Raw genomic sequence first — 14078 nt, 5'->3', positions numbered from 1 at the left:
TGGATTTTATTGTTGAGAGAGATTTACATGAAAATAGATTTGAGAGATTCAATTCCATATACTAATATACAATTTCTGAATATACAATACAACCAAACATGTCCTTCTTAGGGGTGGTGTTATATTATATTGATGGTATGTGCCTTGTGTGAGGGAGACAGCTAGAGAGATATATGTTTACACAATTGGAATTTTAATTTGATTTTTGTAGACAGCTAGATAGATATGATAGTATATGTTTATCCAATTGGAAGTTTAATTTGATTATTGCATATAAGCTTCAATTTATTAATCAACACTGATTATAATTTCAACAATAAAAATTGGGATGCGACTATTATAAAGTCAACAACTCATTGATTGATGCAAAATGAAAATTAATTATAAGATTTTTTTTTTTTTGAATAAGTGGAAATTAATTAAGTCCGGTGACTAGAAATTTCACCTTAAAGATGAATAAGTTGAGTGTTCGGAGTTCGAACCCCAACTTCTACATAATATATACGATGTCCCTACCAACTGAGTTAAGCTCGGGAGTAATTATAAAACATTCTAAGTTAGGATTTTATGTCTCAAAGTTTTGAATAAGGAAATTTTATGTTTAAAATTTAATTATATATTTAATTATAAATATTTTGTCAAAAAAAATGATTATAAATATATAAAATGACAAATTTGTTATAGATGTTCAGTCAGCTTAGTTAGTCCAGATGATGATTTCACATCCTCCTTAACCCATTTCGTTTAAGAATTTTACACACATGTAATTATTAAAATAAAAAAATGTCTTTTATCAAATTATTTTGTTGTGTCTTTTTTACTAATGCGACCATTTTAAAATGGAGGGAGTCATAATTTATTTTCAATTTCATCATTTTAATACTCAGTTGAATGAAATTCTAAAATTTGCGTTAAAATCTCATATGTTTGTATAAACTATTTAAAAAAAAAATCATCCCTATCTTTGTTATTTTTCATAGATCTTTTTCACCGGAAGTAATCTTATTTGAGACACTGTTAGACACTAACAATGAACATCACTTCTAACCGAGATTTAATATTAGTTCACCATGTTTCAAGAATGTAGTCATTTTGTTAGATCCAACAATTATTTGTATCAGACTATTTTTTATGTTTGAGCCAAATATTCTCTATGTATAACTAGAAAAAAAATAATAAGAACTTAAAATTGTCCCTCAAAAGATTTGATGTCTTCTCAGAACTGTATTCAAACTCATAACTTGATTAAGTTAAAATACACTTTTACCTCATTTAAACACTAAGATATCCTAACCAATTCTATTGTTTTGTTTTTGTGTAAATTAGACATTCTTTATGCATAATTGTAGAGATTAATCTCTCGAATCTTATAAAATTTCAAATAAGTGATAAACTATTTTGAAAATTCTAAACTAGTATAAAACTTGTATCATCTCATCAAATTGATAACCACAACTCTTATCCAATGTCATACTGTGTGTACTCATAAAGTACCATAGCCATATTTTGACAGGTCATTTTTCCATAGCTACAAGAGGTTAACTAACAATAACATTATCCTAAACAAAATCTAACAACAAAATAAAGCATTCAAATCAAGTCACAGATACAAATATCTAAAATTGATAAAAACTAAAGCCAAAGCTTAATCAAGAAAGCACTCATTAGTACTAGTACTTTACCTTTTCCTTGTTTTCTTCACCCAACCAAAACCTCACTCTTCCCTATACATAAATTAAATCGCCTTCAAACAAAAAACAACAACAACAACAACAATTGATTCTTCTCCTCTTTACACCATCATGTGCTTACACTGTCCACACACAACAACAACAACGTCATCACCAACACAACATAACATAACATAACATAACAACCTCTCTCTTCATTCTTACACAGACAGAACACAAACAACACTTGAAATGGATTCTTCTTCTTATCATCGACGACGACACAGAACATGGTGTTGTTCTTTCGCTGTTCCACCTTCAAGCCCAGATAACCCACCCATCAAACCACCAAAGCCCAAAACCCAAGCCCAATCAAAGCCCACCAATCTCTCTTCCTCCTCTGTCCCTAATTCCCCTCAAAGCTCCAAATCCAACTCCCGCATTCCCTCTCGTATCGACCCTCGCCGGATCTTATCTCCCGGGAGAGTCTCCCCCATCGAAGACACTCTCCCCGATCCATCTCCGCTTCTCAATTCCGTCCCTCACTTAAGATCTCGAAGCTTCCGTGCACCTGTTTCTGCTCCCATTCCACCGCCGCCGATGAACGCCGGTGTCGGAGTCGGAGTCGGTGATGGTTTTGATGTGAGGATGAGTTTGAGAGGGAAAAATGGTGGTTGTATTGTTCTGGAGCTGAATTCGGTTGTTCTTTGTGCTAATTCAGAGGTTTTTGCTGGGTTAATTGCGGATTATAGAAAGGGTAGTAATAGTAGTAATTGTTCGAGTGGTAGTAGTAATAAAATGTGTAGAATTGAAGTTCCTGAAGTTGATAATTTGGGTGTTTTTAGAGAAACTATTGAGCTTATGTTTGAAGATGATGTTCCTAAAAAGCTTCTCAAGATTGGTGTTTATCGTTCCATTGATGTTTTGGAGGTTACTATTTTCTTTCCTTTTTAATAATTTTGTTTTAATTGTAAGATATTATGATTTTGTTTCCTTAACTTGCCTCTAACCTAGATATTAATGCAATGCAATTGAATTGAATTGAATGTATATAATTATATTTGCTTGATATATGGCTTTGTTTGGCAATGCCAAATATAGAGCTTTTAGCTTATAGCTTATAAGCTCATATGAAAAAGAAAAGAAAAGAAAGAAAAAAAATCTATTTGGTAACATTTTTTTCTCATGAGCTTATAGCTTATCATCTTTTCTTCCAATTTTAGCCTTGTAATCTTAAATTTTTTTTATATGTCAGATTCATATTTATAAACTAGTTCAACTGTTAATTTTACCAAACACTACAAATTCAATCAACTAGCTTATCTGTTGTAAGCTAGCTTATAAGCTATTCTGCTGTAAGCTAGCTTATCAGCTATCTGCTGTGTTTTGCCAAATAGAGCAATATATGCAATTATAGGAAAAACTGTTTTTAATTTATATGATTTTTTATTTTTGTCCCTGCATTAAATTATTATTTCCTTGTAAAGTTTTTCATTTGAGGAAATGAATTAATTCTTTTGGATCAGTTTAAAGATGGGCATGAAATTAAAAGGATATTTTGTTATGTTGAAGGAAGTATGAAGAGACAATGCGACATGGAGAAAGACAGCTACGAAACGAAAAATGCAATTGAATTTGTTGATGATATGATATTGTGTTTCTTGGATCGATTTTATTTAGTTTCTTCTTACCTGGTTTTCGGTTTTGTGTCGCTAGGTGTCTGCGGGCATCATGTTCACCAAGGGTGTTTTGTCCTGTTTACAATACCTTGAGGCTGTTCCTTGGACAGAAGAGGAAGAAGAGAAATTAAGAAACCTATTCACAAGATTTAAGTTTGATGACGAAACTACAAGGGACATTTTGGGAAGGCTTTACTTGCATGATTCAGAAGATTCCCAACCGAATGTAGCTCGACAACTTGTTTGTTCCATCACCACCTGTGTCAATGCCAATGCAAGAAATGAATTGAAATCGCTGGTTAAAGGTCTTCTTTGTAAAAGCTCGGTGTATGAGAAGAACCATCTTGACCTAAGCAAAGACGATCTCTATTCTGTTTGTCACTCGTGTATTGATTCACTGATCAGCCTCTTTGAGGAGGCATCCAACACCGCCAATCCTGAAAGGTTGACAAAGAAAGATACGAATAAACCAATGATCGAACGCATCTCAAGACAAGTTGATAACATCAACTGGTTGTTGGAAATCATGCTTGATGGACAGATAGCAGAGGATTTTGTGGATATATGGTCTGATCAGCATCAACTTCTTAAAATGCATGATAATGCATCACCTATGGTTAGATATGAACTCAGCAGAGTTTCAGCAATTCTGTTTGTTGCCATGGCTACGAGAAAATTGCAATGCCGGTTGGAAGCTAGATCGGGGCTTCTTCAAGCATGGTTTGCGCCTATGTTGTTAGACTTTGGTTGGCTTCAGAGATGCAGGAAAGGGCTTGATATAAAGGTATTGCAAGAAGCTATGGGTCAGACACTTCTTACTTTGCCTTTAAAGCAACAACACACTTTGTTCATGGAATGGTTTCACCACTTCTCAAGACACGGCACTGAATGTCCTAATCTAAGCAAAGCATTCCAAATTTGGTGGCGAAGATCGTTTCTAAGAGGCTCTGAAACTTATGCCATTGAATCAAGGTAAAGAGTATCACTATTTGTTTGTCACTTTAACTGTTTGTGTACCGTGTAAAGATTTGCCATTAGAGTAAGGGGTTCTGAACTATGTACACTGAAATAACATAGATAAAACTTCATAGATTGTTGTATTGGCGAGTTAATGCCTAAATGGTATGAATTTTCTAGGAGATTTTTTATTCATCTTTATCTATTTTCATGCTTTGGGTGCATTAATAGTACGAATCCCCTTTCTAGGAATGCCATTCCAAGATGAAAGTTTGGTCATTTTTTGTTAACATAACAAAACGTTTAGATTAGTGATGACACGAACATGCAAGGTCAACGAAAAATATTAATCCCCGACGATGATTTATTTACAACAGAAATTTATGAATAGCCTACTGACCGAGAAATTTCAGACTTGAACTCGTCGTAGTTTGCTTAAGCAGAATGTCTATTCATCTATGTCAACCTCGGCTGGTTGTGAAAGTTAGGCTATGCAGTGTTTTATAACTTTTGTGCTGTTTTGTGGATAAGAAAGATATATCTTAGGTAATTATAGTTTTGCGAACGAAAGTTCAAACGCAATTTGCAAAACACGTTTCTTGCCATACTATCATAATTAATCGTACAAGTTATAAACTAGTCCAGTATAATCATACTAGGCTCAGTTTCGGAGTTTGGAGAGGAGGATATGACTTTGGGAGCGAGAAGTAGAGGAAAAAATAGATAAATTTTTCATCTTTTTTGAAAGTGTTTGTTTAGAGAATGTTAAGGACGATGAATTCTCGGTCAAATAAGACTCACATCAAAATAGTGGTATAAATGAAATTTCAATATATAATACACTTGCGTCAAAAAAATAAAATAATACACTTAAAAAGCATGCTATGTTTCTTATATTTAGGGCAAAGAAATAATCTAAATGTCTATTATAAACAGGACATGAAGGAGTAAAAGATAAGGAATCTTATTTTTATGCACACCTATTACAAAATTTCCCATATCATCTCTCTCTCATGCAATTTCCAGGCAAGAGAAATTTATACTTTTCTGCATTTTCTAAAAGGAAAGCAGGAAGGTGAACTGCAGAATATGAACGGGGTATCGGACCCATTTTACCGATGATCTCCCTGAAAGTGTACTCCTCAGGGAGCATATCAAATAGATCAGCCCCTTCACATATTACTCTCTGAATTCTATCAGGATTTAAAAAGTAAGAGAACCTAACTCTATCATAATGACTGTAAGCTTTCATCTTAAAAATAAAATCACTGATTCGACGGAAACAAAAGCTACAATGCCAACCAGAATCTGCTAATATGTTATCAGACTGGCGATAATGTGCATATCTTGTCTTGCCTGGTTGATATCTGTGAATTGCTGCCCTCCAGCTCTTGTTATCGAGATGAAACTCGAATGAATATAGATAATTCTTTAGCTGTAGATGCAAGATTGGAGGTATTTCGTCGCACCATCTCAAGAGGTTAATAGTATGAGCACTTGGTATCTCATCAACATCAGACATAATCAATAAGTCGTCATCTGTAATACCAGCAATCTTAAGGAGTTGATCTAACGCTACACGTTGATATGCTTCCTCAACAAACGGGTTTTCTCCTTTCTTAAATCGACCACCAATAGTCCCATAAGTTAACCGGGGCTCGATAAATTTGAATTGCTCCCTATTTCTTTTGAAAGCCAGAGGCTTAGGCAAACCAGTAAATGTAGAGTTCGATTCAAGGATTACAAATTCAGCTACATAGGGATACAATTCTTTCCAACGCAAGGTGAGAATTTCCACCTCGTTACTAAACAACACGGCATCATACACGCGCCTTGGATACTCACGAACTCCCCAGCCATGAAGTCTGCAAAGTGTTTCCATGGTAACATTGTCATTATAGTAATGACGAATGACATTGAACGGCTTGAGTGGTTTATCCCATAGCGGCCGCAGAAAATAAGTGATCTTCTGCCCATGAATATAAATTCCAAATACGCACATTGGGACAACAACGAACATGAATATATATTTTTTCACATCCGAACCACGCAAAATGTTGCGGATTCTTGACATACCCGATACTTGACTTGATTCCTACACGTTTAAGGAACAAAGAATCTTAGTAAACCAACCTTCAAGAACCAAAAAATTATATGAAGATCAATCAATAAACAACGTAACTTCTCAAATCCTACAAACGATAACAGCCATTCATCGAAACACTAAATTTTGTCTTCCTTGATGAAAAATTTCAAGAATTATATAAACTAGTACCATAAATTATAATCATAAAGCCAGAGCTGGATCATGAAGATGTTAGAGATATGCCAAAAAAATAAAACTGAAACGAACAACTTGTTCATGTGAGAAAACCTTTCACCCGTTCAAATCCAAAGTATGGTTGCAACCTCTTCTTCTCATCCAAAATGAAACATCCCAAAATAGTAATAATAACACAAAAGGAAACATGATAAAAGGATATATCTTCGTGTACGTTTATTTACATACCACACAAAATAATTTAGTTGATTTGCTAAAAATAGAAAAATAGAAACACTTAACCTCAAAAAAAACCAACCTTATTCCCCTATCCAAATTCAGACCATTCATATCTCGTACACACAAAACCACCACAACAAAACACCATAGAAAAAAAAAAAAAAAAATCTAAGTTTCACTATACTATACCGATTGCTCTATAGATAATTAAGTAATTATTTTCGAATATGCAATATTAAAAATTGAAAGTAAGAACAAATGTGTTATTTAAAATATTATTTGAAAACTAAAATGAAAATATATTTAGTTTTATAATAATAAAAAATGCTTAAGCTCTAAATTTGTTGACAATTCATTTTTTAAAACAAAACTTTCTAAATATAAGTGTTTTTTGACTTTAGTGTCTTCTCCGCCTTGGACCGTATCATCATTCTTGATTTCTGACGCAGTACGGAAGCGTGAAGGAAAAACAAGCGTTAATCCTATAATAAAACACAGGTTCACGAGCGACAAACCTGTTAGATAAGGCTTTGGAATCCACCAGATTTCCGGAATTCACCCAAAAGAGTAACTAATCTAGAATCCACTAGACTTCCGGAATCCACCAGAGGGAGTAATTTGGAATTCACCAAATTTGAGAGAAAACTCTGTGTTTTTATTAAATAAAAAAGGTTCCCTTCAAGGCTACAATAATTTAGCTTAAATAGTAGTGAAAAATAAAAATAAAAAATCTCCTAAAAGATTGTAAAAATAAAAATAACTAACCTAACTAAATAAAAATAACAAATCTACCTAAAATATAAAAATAACTAATCTAGGTGAAATATAAAAATAAGAAATCTACCAAAAATATAATAAAACTAAATCTAGCTAAAATAATAAATTACTAAAGAAACCTTCCTACATCAATTTCTTTCACCTTAAATCTTTATTACAAATCTCATAAGTCCTAGCTCGACTGAAAAAAAAATGTCGAAATTGTTATGTCAGACGTCGTGACCCGGGTTCAAACCTAGAATCTCACAATTATATGTGAGTTTATTTTCAGCGGATTACCACGACATGGAAGTACCTCAAGACATTGCTTTTGAGATATTTTCATGGCTACCACCAGCAAACAGCGTTTGCAAGTTCAAATCAACTTGCGAGTCATTCTCCAAATTTTTAGAAAAAACCATTTTTAAAACAAAGCAATCTCATAATTCATTAGGGAGAGATGATACATGTTTCTTCATTCAACCTAAGCTTTTCAGACACGGGCTGAGTTACATTCTTTGCCTAAGATGATTACTCTGTGTTAGATTTCCCTCATGGCTCCCAAGATGATTACTCTGTGTTTCTTTTTGAAAACACAATCGATTACTACTTTTCACCGAAGACTAGTTATATATGCAAAGTTTACCATGGCAAGGAAGGTGCCACACAATTAATAACAACGACAAACTTGAGTTGTTCGTATATAACCCAATAACAAAGTCTTGGTCTTTCATTCCTACCCCAGAATCGCTGCAAATAAACTATAGTAATTTTGCTAATATCAATCTTATGTTAGATTGCTCTCGTGACTCCCCAGATGATTTCTTGGTGTTTCTTTTTGAAAACACAATGGATTACTACTTTTCACCGAAGACCAGTTATATATGCAAAGTTTACCATGGCAAGGAAGGTGTATGGAAAACAATGGAAAGACGTTTTTTTCCTGGCGGAAGAAACATGAAATTTGACATGCCCGTGTTTCATAATGGTGCCGTTCATATTATCTCGGATAGCGGTGATTATTTTGGAAAATCAAGTCCTTTTTATAAGCCATATATTATGTCTTATAATCTAGAAGATGGAACTTCAACTATGTTTGAATTGCCAAGAGAAGCTACGAAAGATTGTCCTGCCATATGGTGTAACATGGGCATATTCAATTGGGGTAAAGTGACTAAGTTCTAATCGTTCCATTTGTTTAGTGAAGTTAAGCAAGTGTGCTTTTAATATTTGGGTTTTAAAAGATTATGAGTCAGTTTCATGGCAGAAGGTTTGGAAAGTGAGAGTGAAAGACTTGGGATTTGATCGTGTCTGATCAGAATGTGCGACCGCGACAGCGTTTAGCTCTTGAAGGCCTCTGTTGAAGCGGAGGGGTTGTGTACCTGCAGGTGCTCCGACGCTCAAGTCAATGAGAGTGAAGCAGAGGTTTTCTGTGCTAAGATAATACGTACCTTGTGAATGGCATGGAGTCACGTATATATAGCCCCCAGCGCTGGGTCAAGACCCTTGATGGCATTAATGGCCATCAAGTGGCTGACGGAAAACGGCTGAAAAGCTTTGATGAGCATTTAATGCTCATCATTCCGGTGGAATTTGACGTTACAAGAAGCCTAGGAATGTAACCATTGGGATGTCGAGCAACTGTCATATGCCCGTGTATCAAGGCCTGCTCGGTTCCATTTGCTCGTGATGTTTGGATGTCCGGGCTTGTAAGCTCGGTCCAGAACAGGATTAAAGGAGAAAGATGTTGAAATTAGAGTTGGGTTTACTGTCATGAATGGCGATCTTTTGGTTTTTTCTACGGAAAAAAAGATTTATAGTTGTGGATTGGACAATGAAAAATTTATGATGGCCAAAGAAATATGCAAACACAATTTTGGACCGCAACCCCGGTTTATCTCATACTCGGATACTCTTCGTTCATGCGGGATTATTGCTGAAACTATGCCTTGTTAAGAAATTATGAGGCAATAATCATAATAGTCAGAAAAAATAATTTGAACTTCAACTCGAAGGATTTTACACTTTTAAATTTCAACTAATTTTTTTTTTTTTTTGAATCGTTTTTTTTCAACTAATAACAACTATATATTCTACCTTATCATTCAGTTTGCCCTACTTTATTGAAATATTATAACATGAAAGTTTGAATCGTTTTTTTTTTAATAATAAAAAGTTTGAAGTCGTTGTTAATGTAAAATTAATTTACATTTAAACTCTATTATGGAAATACTCCCAAGAAAAAAAAAAAACTAATAAGAATATAATAGCACAATAATATATCAAATATATAAAAATTTGAAAATTATTACGAGTTTAATTAGCTAATACTCTCTCCGTTCCTTTTTACTTGTCGTTTTAGCAAAAAAAATTGTTTCAAATTACTTGTCGTTTTGATAATTTAAGGTTACATTTTGTCTATTATAACCTCACGTAAGAAATTATGAGGCAATAATCATTATAGTCAGAAAAAATAATTTGAACTTCAACTCAAAGGATTTTACACTTTTAAATTTCAACTAATAACAACTATATATTCTACCTTATCATTCATTTCGCCCTACTTTATTGAAATACTATTATAACAAGAAAGTTTGAATCGTTCTTTTTTTTTAAAATAATAAAAAGTTTGAAGTCGTTGTTAATGTAAAATTAATTTACATTTAAACTCTATTATGGAAATACTCCCAAGAAAAAAAAAAGCTTATAAGAATATAATAGAACAATAATATATCAAATATATAAAAATTTGGGTTTAATTAGCTAATACTCCCTCCGTTCCTTTTTACTTGTCGTTTTAGAAAAAAAAATTGTTTCAAATTATTTGTCGTTTTGATAATTTAAGATTACATTTTGTCTATTATACCCTCACGTAAATTCCAAATATTTAGGAATAGTTGTTGAAACCGTAAAAGATTTAATATATATTTGGAAAACTAAAGTTTTTTTTGGTACATAACATATTAATTTCTTTTGTAAAAAAAAACATTAATTTTCTTTTGGTACATAATATATTAAAGGCTTTAATGTACTTTTGATCCCCCTATTTTGAAAAACCTTAACTTTTGATCCCCCTATTTTAAAAGCCAACTTTTTGATCCCCTATTTTGAAAAACCTGAACTTTTGATCCCGCTGTTTTAAAAGTCAACCTTTTGATCCCCTATTTTGAAAAACCTGAAGTTTTGATCCTCCTATTTTAGATTTTTCTGAATTTTAGTCCCCGAACTCAATTTGGTCAAATTTTTGCTGATGTGTCAACAATTGGTATCAGATGACGATTAACCCGGAGAAATTCGAAGTGGCAAGGTTCAACGGAACGGAGAATTTCAGATTATGGCAATTTCGGAAATGTTTTGTCAACATAGAAACTGTCACGTCATTAATGAGCTTGACACATCAGCAAAAATCTTACAAAATTGAGTTGTGAGACTAAAATTCAGAAAAATCTAAAATAGGGGGATCAAAAGTTCATATTTTTCAAAATAGGGGATCAAAAAGTTGGCTTTTAAAATAGGGGGATCAAAAGTTCATGTTTTTCAAAATAGGAGGATCAAAAGTGCATTAAAGCCTATATTAAATTTATTGGAAAGAGAAAGTGTGTGAAAAAAAATTATTGGTGAATTAAAATAAAGGTATAATTGGAAGATAAGATGCAAAAATACACTTTCTTAATTATTTGTTTTTTTTTCTAAAACGATAAGTAAAAAGGAACGGCAATAGTTAATATGCATAAGCCTTTTCTTATGTATGGTGCATAAGTCATTCACAGCCATCAGATGATTTTACACATGTAATAATCATAACTAAAGAACTTTATATTTTTGCTTGCTCAATTTCGGCCACATTTTACATGCGATTCGATCACCGATTTCGAAAATTATTTACACATGTGACCCGTTTTTGCAGAAAATGGGTGAGGAAGATGATGAACAGTGACGCGCGTCCACGCCCACTCTCACTGGGGGCGCGTGTGGTGCCAAGGAAACTCCAAATTTTTTTATTATTTTTACATAAAAATAGTAAATAATTTTCTGAGAATTTTGGGACCAGTTTGGTATTTTTCTGAGACATGGAACTATTTTTAGTTAATTAAATGAGGTAAATATGCTTTTATAAATATAAGATATTAATAAAATTTTCCCAAAATTTTATTTAGGGTATTTTGAATTATTTGGAACGGTTGGGGATACCTCACTCTCTTCGGTTTTATATCGTCTTAAAAATTTAAATTTATTTCACAATTTTTATTAAGGGTTAAATATGTTTTTGGAGAACAACTCTTTGAAACCATTCCACAGCAAAAATGGTTTCATACCGTTATACACTGAAACCATTAGTCTAATTAAATGGTTTCATGACGTTATACACCGAGACCATTATTATAGTTAAATGGTTTTATATGAGCATTAGTGTCAAGATGTTATACACTGAAACCATTAGCCTTGTTAATTGGTTTCAAGATGTTATACACTGAAACCATTTGTCTAGTTAAATGGTTTGATACTGTTATACACTGAAACCATTATTATAGTTAAATGGTTTTATATGAGCATTAGTGCCAAGATGTTATACATTGAAACCATTAGTCCTTTTAATTAGTTTCAAGATGTTATACACTGAAATCATTTGTCTAGTTAAATGGTTTCATACTGTTATACACTGAAACCATTATTCTAGTTAAATGGTTTCATAGCGTTATACACTGAAACCATTAGTCTAGTTAAATGGTTTCATAGCGTTATACACTGAAACTATTATTTTAGTTAAATGGTTTCATATGGGCATTAGTGCCAACATGTTATACATTGAAACCATTGTTATTAAGTAAAACATCACATAACCATTTTACAAAACCATGCTACAAAAAGCAAAAAATCATATAAAGCAATTAGGGTTAGTTTAGTTGAAAAAAATTTGGATAGTATGCATGAGATATTGGATTCGATCATTTCTTTATTGTAAAGAAAAATCGATATATATATAATTAATGTATGAAATTTTATTTATATTGTGATTATGATTGATAAAACTTAAAATTAAATTGTATGTTTGACAAGTATGCTTTATATATACATGAACCATTCGTTATTATATTGGGCTTCGAGGGGGTGTATGACGAAAATTAATTAAAAATGGATTTTTATAATATATACTTCAAAGGAACAAAAGTTATTATTTAATTGGAAACGGGGGGCGCGCTAGAAATTTGGGGGGGTGCACTAGAAGTTTGGAGGAGGGAAAAAAATTGGGGGGGCGCTAGAAATCTAGGGGAGGAAAAAAAATTGGGGGGCTCACAAGAAATCTAGGAGAAAAAGGAAAAACAAATTGGGGGGTGCGCTAAGCAAAAGGGGGGGCGCAAGTAATGGGGTAGTATATGGGGGGCGCCGAGTAATGGATTGCCTAATTTTGGGCTTGGGCTGACCTTTGGTTGACTTTTGGTGTAGGAAGTAAATATGATGGGTGTAGGAAGCAAGTTTATGCATGATGCATAAGTTTGGGCTTATGCACCATAACCACACCCAAAAGGAACGGGGGAGTACTAAATTTCTACCATTATGTTAATGATTTTTAATTGTAATTATAATTAACAGTATTTTACTAAGAGGAATACATTTTTTTTTATCCATTATAAGAGGAATACATGTTGCTTTCAAAATATGATAATTTGAAATACCAGTCTCTTAAAGTTTAAAATTTTTAATCATTAAATCAACTATTAATTAAAAATAATATAGTTTCTTTATAATAAAAAATATATAATTTATCTGTTGAGGAAAAATATGTATTTATAAATTCGTGAAATAATTATATTTTAGAATTTAAATAAGCTAAGGTTCTGTTTAGTCATACTTATTTTCTACTTCTTTTAACGAGAAACGGAGTCAAATCACAATTTTGATAAAGTTCTTAAAATAACAAGTGTTCTTTTCATAAAGAAGAAACACAATATAAGTTATTTAATTTTAAAAAAATAATTTATGACTATTATCTTTTTCTTTTTTTTTTGACAAACACAATTATCTTTATAAGTTGTTATTACTCCCTCCATTTTTTTTAATCCACCATTTACGTCGGATTTAGTTTTTCTATTTAACTGTCCATTTGGTATTTTAAGGGTATGGTTTGTCAATTATACAATTTGTCAATTACTCTTATCTTTTTCAATAAAACTAATTAATGTTAAAAAAAAACTAATTAATGTTATATATTTGAAAAACTAATTTTTTTTTGTACATAACATATTAATTTTTTTTACATAATATATTAAATTTATTGCAAAGAGAAAGTGTGTGCAAAAAAAATAGGAATTTATTGGTAGATTAAAATTAGGGTATAATAAAAAGATAATTTGCAAAAATACATTTTTTTTAATTTGGTGTTACTATTCTAAATGGACACTTAAAAAAAAAGGAGTATTAATTATTATTATTATTATTATTATTATTTTGTTTGTTATTATTAGGATAATTATATGCTATTATGTTTTTTGGTCTTTGTTTTTATTATTTTTTTTA

At 32.1% G+C, this 14078-nt stretch overlaps 2 protein-coding genes and 1 pseudogene across 3 annotated transcripts; 2 read left to right on the top strand and 1 right to left on the bottom strand.

Annotated features, from left to right (window-relative positions):
• Nucleotides 1-1447: 1447 nt before the first annotated feature.
• On the top strand, nt 1448-4517 carry LOC123915776 (BTB/POZ domain-containing protein At2g13690). Its single transcript, XM_045967011.1, has 2 exons — nt 1448-2600; nt 3387-4517. Exons 1-2 carry the CDS (start codon nt 1923-1925, stop codon nt 4323-4325), a joined length of 1617 nt encoding a protein of 538 aa, XP_045822967.1. The 5' UTR covers nt 1448-1922; the 3' UTR covers nt 4326-4517.
• A 571-nt stretch (nt 4518-5088) lies between these two features.
• Nucleotides 5089-6969, bottom strand: LOC123915777. 2 transcript variants are annotated; one of them, XM_045967012.1, is made up of 2 exons: nt 6870-6969; nt 5089-6401 (listed from the first exon to the last, which is right to left on the bottom strand). In XM_045967012.1, exons 1-2 carry the CDS (start codon nt 6915-6917, stop codon nt 5307-5309), a joined length of 1143 nt encoding a protein of 380 aa, XP_045822968.1. In that variant the 5' UTR covers nt 6918-6969; the 3' UTR covers nt 5089-5306. The 2 variants fall into 2 exon arrangements, with proteins under 2 accessions (XP_045822968.1, XP_045822969.1); XM_045967013.1 differs by lacking the exon at nt 6870-6969 and adding an exon at nt 6582-6853.
• Nucleotides 6970-7868: 899 nt separating this feature from the next.
• On the top strand, nt 7869-9518 carry LOC123915000 (annotated as a pseudogene).
• The last annotated feature ends 4560 nt before the right edge of the window (nt 9519-14078 follow it).

This window comes from Trifolium pratense, linkage group LG3 (assembly GCF_020283565.1).
Source record: "Trifolium pratense cultivar HEN17-A07 linkage group LG3, ARS_RC_1.1, whole genome shotgun sequence".
NCBI classification, from domain to species: domain Eukaryota; kingdom Viridiplantae; phylum Streptophyta; class Magnoliopsida; order Fabales; family Fabaceae; genus Trifolium; species Trifolium pratense.
The sequence above is the reverse complement of the archived record's forward strand: the minus strand, read 5'-3'. Positions and strand labels throughout refer to the sequence as shown.